The sequence below is a fragment of the Doryrhamphus excisus genome, linkage group LG12, assembly GCF_037039965.1.
Source record: "Doryrhamphus excisus strain RoL-2023G ecotype Guam linkage group LG12, RoL_Dexc_Guam_v1.1, whole genome shotgun sequence".
In the NCBI taxonomy this organism is placed as follows: Eukaryota; Metazoa; Chordata; class Actinopteri; order Syngnathiformes; family Syngnathidae; genus Doryrhamphus; species Doryrhamphus excisus.
The window spans coordinates 11,072,141-11,093,099 of record NC_136368.1 but is presented as its reverse complement, the minus strand read 5'-3'; the positions used below and the strand labels follow the sequence as shown (position 1 = coordinate 11,093,099).

The 20,959-nt window shown below is 39.6% G+C and overlaps 1 protein-coding gene across 5 annotated transcripts in view; it reads right to left on the bottom strand.

The window, feature by feature from the left end:
• The window catches only part of LOC131135526 (histone deacetylase 4), a 60,121-nt gene extending 40,203 nt beyond the window's left edge, over window positions 1–19,918 (bottom strand). For 2 of the 5 annotated variants that reach the window (XM_058081534.2, XM_058081536.2), the window contains exons 1-6: window positions 19,717–19,912; window positions 10,549–10,740; window positions 10,295–10,440; window positions 8,362–8,512; window positions 6,175–6,295; window positions 4,574–4,692 (exon numbers count right to left, since the gene is read on the bottom strand). In XM_058081534.2, the coding sequence (XP_057937517.2) occupies window positions 4,574–4,692; window positions 6,175–6,295; window positions 8,362–8,512; window positions 10,295–10,440; window positions 10,549–10,740; window positions 19,717–19,720 (733 nt within the window). In that variant the 5' untranslated portion in view covers window positions 19,721–19,912. Of the gene's footprint in view, window positions 1–4,573; window positions 4,693–6,174; window positions 6,296–8,361; window positions 8,513–10,294; window positions 10,441–10,548; window positions 10,741–19,716 lie in introns of all 5 variants that reach the window. The other 3 variants (XM_058081535.2, XM_058081538.2, XM_058081539.2) reach the window with 2 other exon arrangements.
• Between the last annotated feature and the right edge of the window lie 1,041 nt (window positions 19,919–20,959).

Below are 20,959 nucleotides of genomic sequence, written 5' to 3'. Positions count from 1 at the left end.
TTAATTACTTGAAACTGGACAGTTTGACCTTCAACTCTTCCCACAGTCTTGAATGTAACAGATTCACTTTTAGAGTTTGATCCATCCAAGACAAGTTTGTCCTGAAGCTGAGAAGAACAGATCATGACTTTGTCTTCGGGGGTCATGACTATGTGTCTCTATGCTAAAAAGCAATACAACTAAACCCATGAAAGCCAATTCTTCAAAACAAAGCCTCTCTCTAAGTTGAAATACAAGACACAGTGTGTTAGCGGCAGTGGTGCTGAAGGAACTGGAATTAAGTAAGTAAGTAGCATGAGTAAATGTAATGTGTTGTATGAATTTGTGAATATCCGAAACAATCAAATAATAGATAGAAATTTCCAAGAATCATTTTTGGTGACTCTAAATGCAAACACGATATTCAAATTACACAATCAGGTGGCTCGGTTGATCCATCATTTTACTTGATTGGTTAAAATTTGACACTTTTTTGAGTCATGGCGGGCTATATTACAGTTGTAATTAACAAACAAAGGCATACAAACACTCAGAAATACACATTGTACTTGAATGTCTCATTGACTTGTTGACCGGGAACCAGTGGAAATGTTGGACACACTTAGAATATGTTACGAAGGATGCTGACTGATAGAAGAAAAGGAATAAACAACAAGAGTAAAATGGAGAAGGCAGAGTCAAGGTTTGATTTGTGCATCCCTAGCAATTAAGGAATGGAGAGCCAGAAATTGGGAGTGCGGGGAAGGACAAACTACGTCCATGGAAAGCAAAGTGGAGGATTAAAGAGAGGTCAAGGGAGGCAGACTGATGAGGAAGGAGAGTGTGCGTGTTGGCCACTTGCATCCCCGAGTGTGTTATTCTCAGGACACAGTGACTTTGACGGGTGTTAATGCCGACTGGGCAAAAGCACACCAGTGTGCACACGTGCAAACACAGTCTCTACAGAGGGCCCAGACTGCTTTTATTGCTGACATTGGCACGATACTCACATCCATCGGTCTCCAGCTCTAATTCTCCACCTCCCCCTTGCCCTTGGCATAACTTTCTCTTCTCTTCATTTTTCAAAACTGTCTCAGCAATACTTGTGCTAAAAAATAATTCATGAAGCAAATAAGGAATTTTCCACATTATGCTCTTCTCCTTTTGAGTGCTTTACGGGATTGTTGCTAATGGGAGTAAACATACATAATACAAGTACTAATTATTCATTTGTCGTAAATTCAGCAGTTTTTAGTCTGAATGCAACCGAGGTGGTGTATGTATTTAACTAATGCATATTCTACAGTAACCATTTATTTGCATGACAGCCTAATGAATACATATTATTTGTTATTGTCAAATGAACAATCCCCATTTAATCTAGCATCTGCTCTGAAAAAAGCTAATAAATTATAAATAATTGTAAATACATTTAGGTAAATGCTTGTCAAATGCATAGACCCTCCCGCAGGAGGCAAGGTAACGTGTCAGGGGAGGTGTGAAAGGTAGGGGTCATGTTAGACAATTCTGGTGCCAGCAACTGATACAATGGTTTGTACAGATTCTTCTTCTTTCTCTTTGGGCTTTTCCCTTCAGGGGTCGCCACAGCAAATCAATCTCCTCCATCCAACCCTGTCTTCTGCATCTGTCTCTCTCACACCAACTACCCTCATGTCCTCCTTCACTACATCCATGAACCTCCTCTTTGGTCTTCTTCTACGCCTCCTACCTGGAAGCTCTAAACGCAGCATCCTTCTACCAATATATTCACTATTTCTCCTCTGGACATGTCCGAACCATCTCAGTCTGGCCTCTCTGACTTTATCTCCAAGGCCTCTAACATGTAATGTCCCTCTGATGAACATATTCTTGATCCTATCCATCCTGGTCACTCCCAACGTGAACCTCAGCATCCGCATCTCTGCTACCTCCAGTTCTGCTTCCTGTCTTTTCCTCAGTGGCACTGTCTCTAGACCAAACAACATGGCTGATCTCACCACAGTTTTGTATACCTTTCCTTTCATTTTAGTTGAAACTCATCTATCATATATCACGCCTGAGATTTTTCTCCACCCGTTCCATTCTGCCTGCACATGCTTCTTCACCTCCTTTTCACAATCTCCATTGTTCTGGACTGTTGACCCCAGGTACTTAAAATTCTCCACCTTCTGTATCTCTTCTCCCTGTAACCTCACTCTTCCAATTGGATCCCTCTTATTCACACACATATACTCCGTCTTGCTGCGGCTAATCTTCATTCCTCTCCTTTCCGGGGAAAGATAAATAAAAAAATATATAAAATAAAATATATATAATAAACTGTATGAGCCTTAGGGGGTGCATGGCAGAAAATGCTTGAAAACCAATGATTTAGGTGATATACAGTGGAACCTCAGAACCAGTGCTTGACCTCTTTGACAAATGGAAGCCCTGTGCTGCTTGAGTCATGTGGGATGAGTCATGCAGGAATTTCAGGAGGAAGATACATACGTACAAATCAATAGTTTGCTGAAACTCATCAATGGACCTTCCCAGAAATGTCAAATGGTATCGAGGCAATTTACTGAACATCTTACACAGATAGGGACAGATAGGCGCATACAATTCAAACCATTCACCTTGTACCTGTGTTAAATTTAGAAAAAGTCTATTTTCCATGAACCTCATATTAACATACTGTACATAGTCATCACTCTTGTGGTTACATGCAATGGTTGTAAACAAAGCACTCCAAAAAGATGGAGTTGACATTTTCCCCTAGATAGTGACAGCTAAGTATGCTTTCCGGTGACCTGAGCTTGTTCAAATCAGCGGCATCCATTACTGGCTGTTTACAAAACCCATTGTGATAAACATGTGGTGGGTGGAGAAACAGGTGGAATTTTTCTCATTTGTATAATAAATATTTAAATACTGTGTCCAATATGCAACCCATGAGTGGGCCATTGTGCCCATTTTGAAATCCATTATCATCAGTATTAAGAACACCAACGCAAAAAAGCCAAAGGCTACACTAAGATATGATGCATGAAATGTTACAAATATGTTTCGTTTTGCAAGAGCACAAGTAAAGAAGGCTTCAAATTGATAACAGGCTAAATAGTGTCTAAAAAGCAACAGTCAACAGTCAAGGAAACAGGAGAAGGCAAATGTGGGTCTAGTGCGGGATGAGTGCATACGTACACAGTCTGTGTATCTAAGTAAGGCCAATTAGATGTTTCTTCCTGACAATGAGGAATTAGTGCATTGTCTGACAGCTATTACAGACAACTGCTAGTAGGTGCAATGAATTTAATCAATTCAAATGTCAAAATTGCGCGTGTGTGTCAATGTGACAGTGACCGGAGAGAGTTGCATTGGCCATACAGACTTCCTGTCGCTGCATTCAAAGTGGTTCTCTGTTTTCTCTGAACCATCATAGTGAAGCCTCTCAGCTGTGGACAATGCACGCCTGTTGTAGTTTGCTGTATGTCTGAGCTCACTAGACAGGAAATAATTCTCACCATATCTATAATTTACATGAACATGGGTAAAATAGGTCACCACGGGCAAGAATGTCATGCATGACAGTGCTGCCCATCAGGGTATGACTGTTCCTGGTTCCTTGCTTCCCGTTGAACACAGTTGATTGGTATACCCATTAGATTTTATCTATCCTTGTCCACTGTCGAGGCTCAAGTCTTTAAGCAACTATCATAACATACATTGTACCGTTATACCCCTGCTAATTTGCATGAATGGTCTGTGCAGTCAAGACTCAAGACAAGCAGTGTAACAAACCCACAAATGTTTAAGGTGTAAGCTTGGTTACACGTGTGTGTGTGTGTGTGTTTTGGAGAGACAGATTGGTATCATTACTCACTAAACTGTTCAAAGAAAAGGTCAATAATCCTTTGCATCACAGACACACTGGATTCCTGAGTTAAATTATGTGCCTCACAATTGCTATTGAACAAATCATCCCTGTAATCATGGTGCAGAGTACAGAGGTTGGCCTCTGTCTTTGACAGATACTGTATCTATTTGTTATATTGCTAAAACAGCCGCAGACAGTAAGTGTAAAAATTAATAGAAATAAGTGCCAGCAACCTCTACATCCCTTCATTCATCCATTTATTGCATCAAAGCTGGATGCTCATTTACTCTACCAAAAATATTCACACTAATCAAATCCCAAATGCTAAAGGTTTTAACAGCACTTGACAGGTTTGCCATTTCTCAAAAAATTCCAAAGGAATTGTAGCTTCAGATTTTCCAGCACAATTTTCACCTCCCTAAAAAATTGACTTTTTCTGCATGGTCACAATTTAGCACTCACGTAAAAACATGAACATGGTGATACAACAACACTGCTGCACATTGCCTGACTTAAGTGTGCTGCAGTGACAGCAGAGTATGGAGGGTATACACAGTTTTTATTCTTACTTAAAAATGATGCCTTATCTTATTTATAAAACCATTCCCATGGTGGAAAAATACTGTATAGTATGGTAATTAGTAATCCAAATAATGTTTATGAGCAAATATTTTGCATTAAGAACAAAACTAAAAGGATTTAAATCCTCAAATTAAAGTGAAAGTAGTGATTAATTACCTGTTTTGCGTAGTGGGAAGTCATCTTTTGAGTCGTATGCACCCAACACTGGATGGTGGTACGCTGACAAAGCTGCTTGGGGAGGCGAGCTTTGGTCTAAAGAGCTGTGTTGCGTTTTCCTAGGAAAAAAATGAAAGGTCAATAAATTTGCAACACTTGATTTTTTTTTCTGCTGGCTATAGTATATATGTTATGCTTGACGCCCGGTTTCAGAGAGTTTTTTTTTTCCAAAGCACTTCCTTATATGGGCGTGCCCGGGTATAAGCTGGAATAGGTGCAGATTCTGGAAGATTTAGAAAGCTTTCTGTGCTTGTGCTATCTTGCGTAGATACAGATATTCCCCAAATCCTAATGGTTGTAGGTTGTTGGTTGTCAGCTCGAAGTTCCAACTCCCTCCGCAGATGTTCAATGGGATTAATTCCCGGATACTGGCAAGGCACCGTAAGGATTTTAATGGGCGTCATCTTGGTCATAGGTTTTGGGTCATTGTCATGCTCCACAACTCATCTTCAGGGTTCAGGCTGAGGCCAACGGGTTCTCGTCCAAGACTCTAGAGTATATGAGCCCATTCATTGGTCCCTCAAAGCAGTGAAGTCTTCTTGCAGCAAGAGATTTTTAACCTCCACGTCTGACAGTTGGAGTTTTGTGGGGTCATATTTAGCATTTCACTTGATGCCAAAGAGCTCCAGATTAAACTTGTCTAATCACTTCCTTCTCTGAATCATTCAGGCATTCATTGTCAAACGTCAAACGTCAAACAGGTCAGGTGCTGGCACTGTAGGACCTCAGTCCATTAAAGTGAAGTGTTTTAGTTGTCCTTCTCCTGGCGACTGTACTCCCAACTCCTTTGAGATCATTAACAACTACCCCTGTGTACTTCGAGGTTGATCTCTCACTTTCATCCATACCTTACAAAGGGGTGGACTTCCTTGACGAATAAGTCACAGTAACTGAGATGGGAAGGTATTGGAGCAATGTGAAGACAATTGGGGAGGGAAAAAGACAGAAAGACAGAACTTTGGGAACAGCAGAGAAATGTTTCCTCAATTCTGACACAGGCTGTCCCCTCCTTTGCCAGGTCTACTGCTTAGAGCAACACTTCAAATGAACAAGAGGTTCCATTTTTCTATTTCTCAAACACTCACAAGGGTGAAATATGTTTAAAAAGAGTCAGCTGACGATCACTGACAACAAAAAGATTGTCCAAGGCAGTTGGAGGACTTACCTTGAGGAAAATGTTGATGTGGAGAAGTTAGAAAAACAACGATTCACTGTACATACAAAGTACGTCCAAGACACATGCCAACATGGCAGGGGTTCAAACTGCAGGGTGTGCCATGTTTGCAAAGTCATTCATCCCTGTAACTTTTATATTTAACATAACCCCTGTGGGGCAGGGAGGTTGCTTTGATAATGACAATAAAAGCCAGTACAGCGGACCCCTTGGCTGACTCAAGTCAACATAACCGGTTTCTGACATAACCAAAACCCAAATAGCCATTTACTTGTGACTTTCACCAGAAACATATGCAGAATGGGCATAAAGCTGTTTACATACTGTATGTATGTACGAAATCTACGTATTCAAAGGTGACACTCACCCATACCAGTAACGTGGATCATTGGACAAACAGTGGTTTAGGTTTCGCTGAGCCAAGGCTTTCTTCTTGTTCAGGACAAACTCTTGTAGTCGCATCTTTACCTCTGTGCTGGCAACCGCACCTGAGAAGGCAGAAAAGGCACCAATGATGCACTATTTACCCAAAACACTCACAGATTTAATGTATAGTACAAGTGGTTCTACTGCTTTGGGATCAACACAAGGAATGAAAAATCTCAGCCACTGAATATGAATTCTTATCAGTGATAGTTACTTTCATGTGTCACAATGCACAGATTTATGAATAATGATAAAGTGGCTTCAGCCCAAATGATGACTACTGATTCATTCCAAAGAGTGAATCTATTCACTATTCGCTCTATTTTCGTGGCGCAGCGCGATGTGGTTCAAGGTGGCGGAGCATGGCGTACCCCGTGCAGTGGTAATTTTCATCTAGCGCACCACTGTTTGCAGCCAATTTGGTAATCTGGTAGACTGGGCTGTGCCGAGATTGGCACGGCGGCGCACTAGGGGTAGATGGCCCCATTTGCAGCTTGGCACAGTGAAAATTTCATGACAAAACAGTGCGCCAAAGGCATGCTGAAAGCTTGCCAGCTCCCGACCTGGTATATTCTTGGTGCAGGCGAAGCACACTCGGCCCAGGCGTAAATTTGTAACATCATAAAAACAGATGCATATTGCACACGTCATCAAAAGGGTTTTCAGAGTGTCAGGCCCATTTCAATGCAATAAAAATCACAACAACCACTATTTAATGTAACCAGCATGTCAATTTTTTTATTAATTGTCCTATCACATCTGATGCCAGATCAAAGAGGTCACGCATAATAGGAACTCCAGCAGCTGAAAGTACAATGCCAAATATTGCATAATTATATGCAAGGAGGATGAGATACTGAGAATATACCATCAAAGGTTCTCCTATTTGGCGATGACAGAGCAGGAATGCAGGTGGATCACAAGCACCATGCCTGGATTAGCCTGCTGCTTTGTTTAATGTAATTGAAAACAGATGACATGTGTCCCACGCGCATTGTGGCCTCTGATGCCCAGTCCAGTGGGCCCTGCGCATTTAAAGGCAATGAGAGGCGTTAATTTGATTACACTTGGCTGTGTTAAACCCCCTCAGTCATTCTCTCCTCCCTCTTTGCCACTTGCGCCGGTGGGAGGAACGGAGGCGTGGGTGCGCCGGACTGCGGTATTCACAAAAATTGAGAAGTGCGCTTGCCACACCCGCGCCTGCTCTACACCTACACCGTGCCTGGTCTAAAAAAATAGAGCCCATAGTGGTGAGAATATCGAGGTCAGGGTTTGCACCCACGTGCTTCAACACAGCGACGCCATGGACCAGGCAGATCAGCTGATACGTCAAGCAGTGAGAAGGCCAGGACGCAGATGTGGAGGTGAGAGAGAAAGATTTGGCAGAAGACAAGAAACCCTTCACAGAGGTGCTCATGGGTCTTGTCAGAGACGGGTGGGTGGTACAGGACAAGGCCAGGGACATAAATATGACATTTTGTTCAATGATTCCACTGTCTCTCTTGTTTAGAGCCACTAAAAGAACCTTCTGGAAACATTTACCAAGATTTTAGCAGAAAAAAGAACTTAGCAGTGAAGTTATTTGTATTTTGCATGTGGGTGATCTAAAGTAGTGTGCTTGCAGTATTTCATGACAGCTGAGTCATTTGAACCCATGATTCAGATGTACAAGTTTTCTTCAGTGATTCGGATACACAATACAAGCTTTTCAACAAATGGCTGGGCTGTTTTACAAGCACTTACATTTATGAGTGTTGCATCTACAGTGTTAAAAGTTGAGCAAAAACTTCTGAATGAATGTAAAACACTGTAACTCTCCATACTGCCGAGGGGCAATTCATCAATTAAGTTAGAAAAGGACTATGGAGATACTTAGCAGCAACCATTTTCACGACACTCAATGCTTTGATGGGTTTATGATATGCTAATACATTTTTATATTAGATAAATCCTCTTCTCATTTACTGATTTGGTTAAGCTTCGGAGTGCTTTTCATCCATCACAAGCTTACACTTGTAATTTAATTTAACAAGTGGAAATGTTTAAGGACAAATTAGAGTCTCCTAACCTAACGTACATATTTTTGAAATGTCAGAACATCAAAATTAATCTTAATTAATCTGCTCACTTTCTTGTCCCCTCTCCTTGTTTTTGAGCTGCTGGAGCTTGTGTTCCCGGTGCTGCTTCTCCAACTCCATCTCATTACGCTGCTGCTCTATCTTCCTCTGATGCTCCAACAGCTCTTGCTGGTGCTTCAATGCCAATAAGTCCTGTTGGTTCTGTTGGACAAAAAGTGTAAATGCAGATAAATAGACGATAGAGCATAACATGAGCAACACAAATCGATGACTTTAAAGCTAATCGAGAGGACTTGGACAGCACTATCCTTGAGTGCAGTGATGAATAACAATGATGAATGAATACTACAGTGGAAACCGTTTCAGTCAACATCCCTTAGATCGGCTCAAGTGGTAGTTGACATAACCGAAAATATTCATTGCGTCCATATTTACATGAGGAGAATGGGTTTGCGCATTTTCCTCCAAAACCAGCATCAGAGCCTGTTACGAGGAAGATGACATGGACGTGGAATGGTTATCTGAGGGAAAGTGGCCCACCTCAAAGTGCTTATTCGCCTCTGCTCTTCAAAGTGAAGCAGTATTTGGGCTTGGGTAAACAAGTAAGCAAAAAGCACTTGAAGAATAGCTACGACCAACGCAGTTCTGAGGTCATTCATGTTATTTCTGATGTAAACACACACTCAAAAAATAAATGTTTAGCCTCAACAAAAAAAATCAACACAACAGTTTCCATTCGTCTTTCTTAGTTATGACAACTTAATTTGAAATTGCTTTGAACCAACAAACAATATTGCATTGCACGAATTAGCTTTTCCTCTACTCAAAGCTTATTTTAAGTAATGCTTACTGAATAATTGTTGTCATAGGGAATAGTTTTTAAGTTTGTAACTCAAAAAAATATGTTAAGTCAACTGACTTAATCATTTTATTCAAAGTAGTTTCATTTGTTGTCTACTTAATTATAATAACAATGCACACAGCTTTTTAAGTAGCAGTAACTTTATATAGCAAATCAATTAATGACATTTTTTACATTGCATTTATGTATTAAATCAAGTGGTGTCAACAGATTCTCTCAATTACTTTTTAGAGTGCAGGTCGCCTGTGTGACGCCACAGGATACTTGGTCGCAGGCAGTGACATTTGGGAATGTAAAACTCCGGTTATCTGCATCCACAAACATAACCGTATTTTTCTCCAAATCTACATCTTGACTGAAGGTTTTGATACACGCCGACATGTGGACAGGGCCTGAGGCCTGGTTGGTTGGTCAGGCTGGTGTCAAGCAATCTGGTTCAGATAGTTTCTTCAAATATGTGTCAAGTAAATTTTAGAAAATATTGTATTTCAAATCATAGCATAGCCCAATAAAACATCAGAGTAATTTATTGATTTATTTGAAACAACTGCATATCAATTAAACAAGGTTTCATTAGTTTAGCTGCTTTTGCACTGTACTCCAGTTAATGATATACAACACTTCAAATGGCTGAAGCATCAACGTATCAATTAATTGATCTGAGAATCAATTTTACAACCTGAAGATCTGGTATCGCAGGTATCAATGTTTCAGTATCGATCCACACATCACTACTCTCATTACAGAGAGGCACAGTAACATAAGCTAATGGAACTGCTACATCTGCCTGTGACCAAAATATACAAAATACTGTAAGTATTACATACCTGGTACTACATGGGCACAGCATGTATATAAAAAAATAAAACTGTGTTGGATATTTTTGTAGGAGTTTAGCGGGCTCTATCGGTGGACTAGGTGAATCCCATTATTTGCATTGCACCTGCATGCAGGTGTATTTGTGGGGTGTGGCTTACATGGTCGGACCAGGAAGAGGGCGGGATATATTACCTGCAGCTTGTTCGACCACGACGAGTGCCCTCTAAACTGCTGCAAACAGCAGCTTTAAGCAAGCTAAAAAGAAGAGTGCTCTCAATCCACTCTCCCCGTCATGACCTCACCTTGATATGTTCATGCAGCTGGGCTTCATGTTGCCTCGACAGCTGTTCATGCTGCCTCTGAAACTCTGCGATAAGTAACTGTCTCTGGAGCTGCTGCTTGTGTTTGAGAGCCACCAGCTCCTGCTGCAGCTGCTGCGCTTGGTGGTCTGCAGAAAGGTTCACAAAAATTGCCATTAGAGGCTCCATAATACAAAGTACTTGGATGCATTTTAATGACAAGACATGGAGTCAGACCAGGAATCTTCATCACTTACTAACGACTGGCCCATTGCCTGGCTCATCAGATGTGGGACAAGTGGTGGATGTTGGTGCTGTTGGTTGTGGTTGGGGATGTAATCCATAAGGGGTCTGTTGATGGTGGTGGTCAACCAACCGCAGGTCCATAGGGAGGATAGTTGTGGCCGTGGGGGGCACCTGCGTGGGCAGTGCTGCTGTACTCACGTCAACTAGGAGACAGGAAATAAAATAACTTAAAATATTGGTTCTAAATTAGGTTATTGGTTATTATTGGTTCTGTCATGCCCCCCTGAATGAAATACTATTGATAACCCGGAAATATTTATTACCAACATGGTTCAAGCGTGAATAAACACATTAACATCTGCCAACCTTGTTCACTCAGTAGAAACAAATAGGAGACTTTAACACAGGTTATGTCATCTGCCTTCAAACTGCAGCTTAATGCCAGCATTACAAGTCATACTTGTTGCTTGCAATGTTGGCACACTCGGGAATTAACCCTCTTTTCAGAGTTGTACACATTGTGTAAGAGCATTAGCCAAAAAAAGACTAAACAGAAAGTGTGCCAGTGATTACAGTGATTAACATAGGCAGAAATCATCTGGTTTCTTGTGTGGTGGCAGAGAAGTTGCCCGGGAGCACATTATAAAAATATAGTTCAACAAGGAAATTAATTACAACAACACACAAAAACAACAGCTGCAAAAATGGAAAAATAAAAAATAAAGTAAAAATATTAACAAAGAAAGATAGTATTAAAAAAGGATATAATCAAAAAGACAAAAACAAAATAATTATATTCTAAAAAGAAAAAACATCACAAATGTATTAGAATAAATATTAGTAAACAAAAAAAATATGTTAGTAGCATGGAGTGTAATTATTAAAGAAGAAAGTTGTAATATTATGAGAAACAAACAATAAATTAATTTTGTAATTTGTAGAAAACTAGGTTACAATATTGGAACTAAAAGTTGCACTATTATGGGCATAAAGTCATAATATAACAAGAAGAAAATATACAAATATTATTAGTGAAGAAAGTGAATATTAGATTTTGTTTTAAAAAGCAAAGGCCAACTTTCATATTAATAATACACTTTGTCACCTACACACAAAGCTGAGATGTTGTTTTTTCTGTGAAATATATACAGGTATAACTTATTTGTCTTTATGTGTTAATTGTAGATAGTGCCTTCCATCTTTTTCATTTTTATTTTTCAGTATGTGACCCTTTGCGGCAGAGATTTGCTTACATGCATACTGTATAGGCTTACTAAGTATGAATGTGTTTGTGTGCGTTTTTTCCATTTTCAGCGCAATACCGACAAGTGTACTGTATGTTTGTGTTCAAGTTGTGAAGCAACTAAGCTTACTAGTATGGGTGTCTAAATAGCAGTAAGGGATGTAGGGTGCCATGGTAACAAAAAGGATGCTCTCTCTATTAGCGGGCATACAATGCAAAATAAATGCAAGTTGTTATTTTAAGATACAATTAATGCATATTGTTTTCAGTGTAAGCAGGTTACAATGTTTTGTAGACACATTGGTGACGTGTTGATTGAATCTGCTGGATGCTTTTGTAGTACACATTTATACTGCGTCGACATTAACAATGACCACTTTCACATTAGACATCGTGGTATTACAAATTTTGTCCTGAAAGTTTCCAATACAGCTTACCTTATTGCAGATAAGTTGGAGGGTTTGCATTCTCAGTACTGAAGATAATGATTTTTAGATATTTTTGATATTGGCTTTCTTGCCAATATCCAATACGTTGACATTGTCCAGGACTTAATTTGTGACACTGAAATCAACCTATACAATACAGGCAACCAATACTGGCAGCAGCTCATCAGCTTCTGTCATGTCTTTTTTTATGATGTGACAAATGAATGCTATTTGTGCAAAGTAAAAAAATAAGTATGAAAAAAGTTATTTTAAATAGCAAAAAACTGCAAAAGTCAACTGAAATTGGATGTCCTCCTATTATCAGCAAAAAAGGTTTTAATACTTTTAATAAATTGACAAATAAGAATTCAATTAAATAATGCTGTTAACAATACAATTTGTAAAGCTGCACATTTCCATGTTGCACAAACATCCTTATAAGAACAAAGTGCAACATTTGAAACTCTAGATTAATACAATCAGTGAAATTATCAATTGGGCTAATTCAACACATTTCACATTGCTAATTATTTGGCTGTGTGTATGCTAACTACGTGTGACTGACTTTATTCAATTAGATATTTGTTATAGATATCAGAAGTATGAAAAGAAGACGTCTTAACCCCCACCCACACACACAGAAACACACACTCAAATCTAGCAAGCTTGCTCTGTCATCACTCGCACACCAATTTTATTATCGGAAAAAAAAGATACCAAAATGAACCGATTTTTATGTCAGTACCATCAAACGATATTATGTTTTGTAAATTCTATTACGTGCATGTAACTTAATAGAGCTGCTAAATCATCATCATATTATTTCTTAGTCACAATGGTTGACGCCAAGATAATAAAACTATTTAGTCACTATTTCTCCAAAACCAATTTAAATCACAGCAGCTTTCACACAAACCATAATGAATCCTAATAGAAAAAAAAATGAACACAAAAACATGAAAACATGGGTGTGCTATTTGCCATGAATACATACGTTTTTAGTTTTTAGTTATAACTGAACATAATTAAAGATTTTAAACAAAAACAACTGAGTTGAGGCCAACAGTCTGATTATTCTAAATAATGTCCCATCATAAATTCTACATTTGTGCTTGATTTATGAACCTTCAGATAAAAGCCTCCTGTGTATCGTTCAGTTCCTCCTGATCAGAATCTGATCCACAGGGAACCACTTTGCCTCGTGCCATGCCTCCTACGTACCAGTCATCAATACCACAAAACCATTGGCAAGCATCTCCGGCCTATCCTGGATGTCCTGAGCACTCCGGTGACCAATGAGGTGCAAAGTGAGTTGCAGTTACTTGCGGGGGTAGCCAATGGCATTGTTGGGACAGTACAGTATTTCAGGGAGGGAGGAAACTTGACACCCAGCAAGGAGAGAAGAAAGGGTGCGGCAGGACCAGACATGCTGGTGCATCAGTCTGTGTGTGCTGTAAGGGTGTGTTTGTGATCTTGATCCCAGCCGTAATTATTTTTTTGCTTCGTCCCTAAGTTTAAATAAAGCCTGTGTTTAATTGAGGTCTGGATTTTGGGGGTTTGCATGCTGGTTTGATAAATCAAACCATAAGAAAACTAAATACATAACACTTGGCCCTACAAACACTGTCTGTCACATCAGGAGAAAACCATACATGCTTGTTAAATATTCACTTCTGTTGAAGAATTTCCAAAACCTTTCTGTGGATTTTCACAGTGCAACACACAGCTTAAAGTTAACAAGAGGACAGCAGGCACATCGTAAATGCCCTCAAGGACAAATGCCCTCAAGGACAGATACTGTTGTTTTTTTTTAATTGCACAAACTACATGACTTTATATCTACATACATGTGACAAAAGAAAAACACATCAAACATGATATATGTACAATTCAGAATATGACTGCAGGGTTGCAGAGAACCTGCATGACATCATGTCAGACATAAACTTCAGAAGACCATCATAGCAAAAACTCTAAATGGGTTTTGTTCTTTTGTTAGCTATTTCTGCAAAAACCAAACATATCTATCACGTCGTTATAGACTGGACTTGTCCTATTCTCTTGTATGTTGACGTGGATGTCTTACTCCTGTGTGTGTCAGTGCTCCTGAGCACGGCTACTGCCCCGCCCCCTGTCGTGCATAAAGGGGGGGCAAGCCCCCATAAGCATGAAGGAAGCGACAAGTTCCAGTGTTGCCAACTTGGCGACTCTAGAAGGTAAATCTGGCAACATTTCAAACCCTCTTTGTCCTCTTTTCTAAAAAGTGAGTAGCAACAAATCTAGCTACTTTTTCTGGTGTCGTTGGACAGTTTTCTGGTATTTGGGACTTAAAAGTGAAAGTACCTATTGTTGTGCAGTTTGTGCATTTGCGGTTGCTCCTGAGACTGTTACTGATACTGTTCAAAGTAAAGTATTTTTGAGTTGCTGCTGACATTTCAAAACCCTCTTTTAAATGGGGTACTTTATTTCATACTTAGTTCTTTTGGTATTAGCTGAGGATTTGAGCATACAGTAGCTAAAGATTTGTTATAAAGAAGATTGATGATTAAATTTTTCCAAAGAGAATGGACTATTTTATTTTTATTTTACAATTTTGCACACACATTTGATTTTGTCTAAATTTACTTCCTGGAAAAAAAATATTGGGAAATATATCATGCATTAAGATACCAGGACATAAGTTTTGGTCCATTTCACCCAGCCTTACCCCAGTCCACGGAAGATCCAATCCGAAAATAATAAAAAAATAATATCAATCAATGCATTCAAATGGTTAGTCTAAAGGCAAATCAAAACATGGTGGCAAAGCGAAGAGGGATAGTGGATAGACCCTGAAAAAATAATTTGTTGTGGCATCAAGTAGCTCAGGGGTCAATACAAATTGACTGAAGTTCCATCAAACTCAAGCCTAAACTTCCATGGCACTGATCAAAATTACAGAAAAAACGACTTTGACATTACCATGGGTTGCATCCCGATGTATCTGCGCCTACGTGCAAAAATGGGGAGAATCGCAAGTGACACACATGTGGCTCATACAGATTTCCACAGCACGCAAAGCCCGTAAGAAGTAAATTGGGATGCTAATTATTTTCTGCATGCAGCAAAATCTTGCACGCAGCCAGGTCATAAGGGCGAGGCAGAGAAGCAGTGCGTGTGTCGCAAGTTTAAAAGTACATTGTGTACATTGGCTCCTCCTGCAGCGGGCGATGTAGTCCTCCAGCTGTACACTGTGGTTCTCTCCACCTCCGTAGATGCACGACGGCATGGCATGCACCTTGCTGATTTCTAAACGACTATATATTCAAAGATCATCAGTTCAAACAATTGGTATTGTTACCCTGAGTTTCACTGTCCTTGTGGACTGGGAGGGCGCCGGCCACAATGCAGGCCCTGCTCTATAATCAAAATCTTCAATTTAAACTGAAATTTGGAAAAACAAGAAATTGGCCAACAAAAAGGAAACCACTGCTAAACTGTTCAAATGCTGTCATTGTGAGGAGAAGGAATGTTTGTGTGGATAAACAGACCTCTCAATCATGATGGAATCTCATCACAAACACTAGTCCGCCAGCTCCTGAAGTAAACATGCCAAAATGGTGACACAAAAAACCGTCAAAGTTTGGAAAAAAACCTTAATTGCTCTTGCTTCCTTTGACCTATAAATGTAGTTAGAATGTTATATTCTCAGGTTAAATGAAGCCAAAGTTTCAGATAATGAGGTTTGTGCATTTGGAAGTGAGCCCTGAAAGACATTTGGGGTGTCTAAAAATGCTCAGTTTCAGAGGGCGTTGCAAAACTGTTTCTTTGTGATGTCACAGAGGAGCGTGCATCCTTATGGGCATGGCTGTAGGCGCTATATGCTCTCTGCCCTTCCCTAAGCTCTGCTTCTCTGTTTATAATACCAGCTCAAGTAGAAGTTATTGTATTTGGTGATTCCCAGCAAGAGAAAATATTTTCATCTGTCAACGGCATTTCATACGGGACTGTTTTTGTGACATGAATGTGAAATATCCGCCAAAAAATTGCTGAAGCCAGAAGCAGCGTTCTCTCGCCGGGAAAGGTCCATTTATGTTGGACATGCTTATGCATCCATGCGGCACCCTCATGTCCGGCTTCTGAGCTCGACCGCACCAATGGTGCCTCTGACAAAGTGTGTCTGACATGAGTGCTCCTCCTCGGGCAGGCGAGGTTGCCACACGTCTGCTTTCTCCACCGCAACAGCGGTGCCACATTACCACTCTAGCCGGGGGTCTCCAGTATTCGAGTAGCACTGCCGTAATATAACAGTCAGGGAAACACTAGCTTTATTGGGACAAGACTGCTATTTTACCACTATGATGAGCAGCAAAGCATCTTGGAAAATGACTTCCATCTCACACCCCGACATCCACCAAAGAGTGCAAATAGAACTTGGCTAACCAGGCCTCTATGTGGACAAGGTTATTATGGAAGTTTGTCAAATTGCACTGTAATGGCAAGGCTGTGCGTGTGCATGCGCTGACAAGGCTCAAAATGATCACAGCTATAGTAGCTCTTGGAATAAGCATCCTGAGAATGGTGTTTGCAGTAAACATAGCTGTGTGTATGCAGCAGACAAACAGGAGGATGTACTGTGGAGCGCACAGCAGCGTGCAGTCACCTGTGAGGTAATTAGCCGAGCTTACAAGGATGTCGCCATGTGAGTGAGCGCTGAGCGAATGTATTGTGTGGAGCCAACAGGGGGAGGAGGTGGTTGCATAAGAGGACTCCACGGGCATCACCAGTGTAGACATGATAACAAACACAATGGCAACAAACATTACCACAGAAGGCATGAGCCGTGATGAGTTTAAGTTACTTTTTTTCTTTTATCCAAAACACAGATGAAAATCAAAATAGATACTTTTGTTTTGTTACTTTTGTAATAGAAACTTATTTTTTTAATTTAAACTAATTCCTTGCATCCTCATCACTTTGATAATGCTTGCGATCATGTCCTGGTCAGGGTTCACCACTGCCAATTTGTATTCATTGCAAATGCTTAACATTAACAGTAAAGTAAACAACAACAGGGAAAATGTTGGAGAAAAAAAAAGAACGTCCAAAGATAATGGCATGCATTCTGTAACCACAAGATATCAACCACGAAACATCACAATGACGTGTGCTGTTTTAAGTGTTTGGTCTCATGAGGAAAAAAACAGGTCAAGCTTTCCTTTAGAACATCAACCCTGCTGTACAGACGCTACGGTACTGCAGTTATGCAAACTACCTTTGATTTACTGCTGCAGAATCTTGGCAGGAATAAAAAAACTTTTTTTAACCAGTTTCTTGTCATTTCATTTTTGGGCCACACACGTCGATGGTGTTCACATCAAATACAGGTACTAGGTGTCTGGGTTGGAATCTTCTTCTTCTTTCTCTTTGGGCTTTTCTCTTCAGGGGTCACCACAGCAAATCAATCTCATCCATCCAACCCTGTCTTCTGCATCTGTCTCTATCATACCAACTACGCTCATGTCCTCCTTCACTACAGGCATAAACCTCCTCTTTAGTCTTCCTCTACGCCTCCTACCAGGCAGCTCTGAACGCAGCATCTACCAATATATTCACTATCTCTCCTCTGGACATGTCCCAGCCATCTCAGTCCGGCTTCTCTGACTTTATCTCCAAGGCCTCTAACATGTAATGTCCCTCTGATGTACTTGTTCCTGATCCTGTCCATCCTGGTCACTCCCAATGAGAACCTATCCACATATCTGCTATTTGTCTTAAATTTCAAAATAATAGAACTAATTGAATTCCATTCATTCCAAACATTATAAATTTACCACAGTGGAACCTTGCTTTTCAAATAATACATCGGTTTTTGCCAAACACTTTCGCCAACATTTTTCTTGTACACAGTCTCAGCCATCGTATAATGTTGTGTGAACCAAACTGTGCTATTTTACCGTTTGGCATGTGATATTAATAAACATGTGGACAGATGAGATTTACATCAAATTTGGATTTAACATTTAGATACAGCACATTCAGATTCAGCATTTCAGATTCAGATTTTTTTCCTCATATTTGACCTGTATCGGATGTTTTCATGCTATCTAATTTTTTCAAATGCAACTCAAGCCTCATTCGAGTGTAGATATAAAAACCATATGTAACCGAGTTACTGTAGTTCCAGATATTAAACCAATACATAATTGAAAGGTGTACTTTCCCATGCAGGACTTGGATAAAAGTTCTCACAGATATAGATAAAAGTTCATAACATCCGACAATGATTTCAAAGTCTCCCTCTTCTGGGCTCCGACATTCACCCACACGCTCCTCGGAAAAGACGTTATAAAAAGTTCTCCACTAAATACCATAGCCAAAAGTCTTGCTCTCTTTCTTCCTAATCTCCTATGAAAAGCCATTTGGTTCAGAAAATGTTGAAATTCCACATATTGCCACCAAGGATGTCAACAACGTGGTCAAGGACACAAACGATGTAAGATGTAGTTGTAGTTGAGTAGTTGTTGTATATTCCCTCAATCTCCACTACTTGCAGTCTTCCCAAAAAGGATGAATAAAGATAAAGGTGATGTTAAATGTTTATTTATCCATTTTTATTCATGATTTATCATTATTTTACATTGTTTTCTGCAGGTAAAATTATAATTACTTTCTATAAAATGCATTTTCTGGTAGTAATTTGGGTGTCTGGAATGGATTACTAGGATTCACATGATTTCCTATGGGGAAAATTGTTTCAGTATTGCACATTTCAGTCTGACCTTTTGGAACAAAAATAATGAAATCTGACGTACCACTGCATATACTGTAAGTGTCTGGAAACAATAAAGAGTAACTGTAGCTATTTGGCACCCGCACCGGTTTCTATGTGTGTTTTGATTAGTTGATTTAGTTATTTATTCTTGAAGCAATACAAGGAGCCATGCTACATGGAGCTTTAATACTACACTGTCAACCACTTTTCAGTTAATTCTGTTCAGCGTACAATGAAACAAGGACAGAATACACACCAGAACTCAAAGAAAGCAAGATAAAATTCATGTTGAAAATGAATCCGGCAGAAAATACTTTCAAATGTGACCTCATGCATCACACACACAAAAAAAGCAATAACACATTTCTTTAACAATATGCAAATTACGCCAAACAATGACATTTTTCCGACTTATTTATAAGCCAAAACTTTTGCATGCATTACCCGAGCAAACACACATGAAGACAATAAGCTTCAGGGAGGGACAGATGCAACCTCAGCCATCTGTTCCATTCAGTTAAAATGCTGGACATCAGTACCATTCAATAAACACTGTCACAACTCAAGGCTGCACACCCACGCAGCAAATTAACATGTACACACAGCAACTTGTCAACAGAACACAGCTACACGGCAACATAGAAAATCAGTGTACATAATGATCCTACATCCTACAGTACAAACATGCAAGTCTTTGAAACAGTTTCCCGAGAAGAGCGCAGGTCCACACATAACAACAACAAGAGCCTCTTACCCATCAGTTGTGCTTTGCTGTCCTTTTGGAGCAAATGTGTGTTTGTGGAAGAGTACAGTATCGGAGGCAAAAGTGTAACTCACAGCTCAAGTCTGCTTGCAGCCCAAAGCACAGCAGACAAATCTTGTTTTCCTAGTGGGAAGAGAGCGCTTTCCCACTCTGTCTCTTTGGTCTGCCCTCCGGCTGCCTCTCCCCTCTCCCCTCCCTCTGCTGCTCGGGTCCCCTCCCACTCTCCCTTTCTCCCACTCTCTCTCTCTTTTTTTGCACTTGCAACTAATCCGAGGGCAGTATCAGCCATTGTAGAGGAGCATGTTGGCGGGTTTGGCGACACTGCAAGTTGTTGGTATCGATCCGATACCAAATAAAACCAGGGGCAGTATTGCCAATACGGATACTAATACAGATAGATCTCCATGATCCTGGATCGATTTTCCAATGTAGTCTTTAATTTGCACATCATGATGATAATAGCCAAAATATGTAGTAAGAAGATGTAACAATGTCAAAAAAATACATTTTTGTTGCCAAATAAAGTTAATAACAAACGTGCAAAATTCTGAATTCAATTGAGAATGTCACACAAAATCCAGTTCAATTTCATGAATTTCAATTGAAGTGGTATTGCAAGTACATTTTTAGAATTTAAGCAGTTAAAATAATTGTAGTGTATGCCAGAATCATGCTTTCGAGTATATTCCATACATATTCCATTGAAATATTACTACTATGAGCCTCGTGTCACTTTATATTTTATTACAGTAAATCAGATGTTTTTTCATGTGCAGTTAAGAAGAAAAGAATACATTTAATTTGATTATGACATTAGCTCTTTTATATTATGGTAGCGTTCCTTTATTCAAGTATTCAAATTGGAGGGAATTTGTGTTTAATTTTAGTGTGTTTTTTTTACAGTGTTTTAGCCAAAACTTTTGTTAAATGTGGCAAATTCGTCCCGTAATTGCAAATAATTTATTTGGACTTTCTGCTGTCATTCCAATGGAAATTAAAAATTTTCAAAGAAATTTAAATTACTTTTTTAAAAAGTGGTGCAAAAAATGAAGCAAGATTTCTTTTTACTCCTAAAGCCCTCCTAACTGATGCAATTTATCAGTCTTTATCAATCTATGTCAATCTCTATGGATCAATCCATCACTAGTATTTTGTAAGAAACATTTGTTCCATCAGATTTTACCCACATTGTCAGTTTATCAGACAAACAGTGTCTCTCTACCCACCTTTTTAT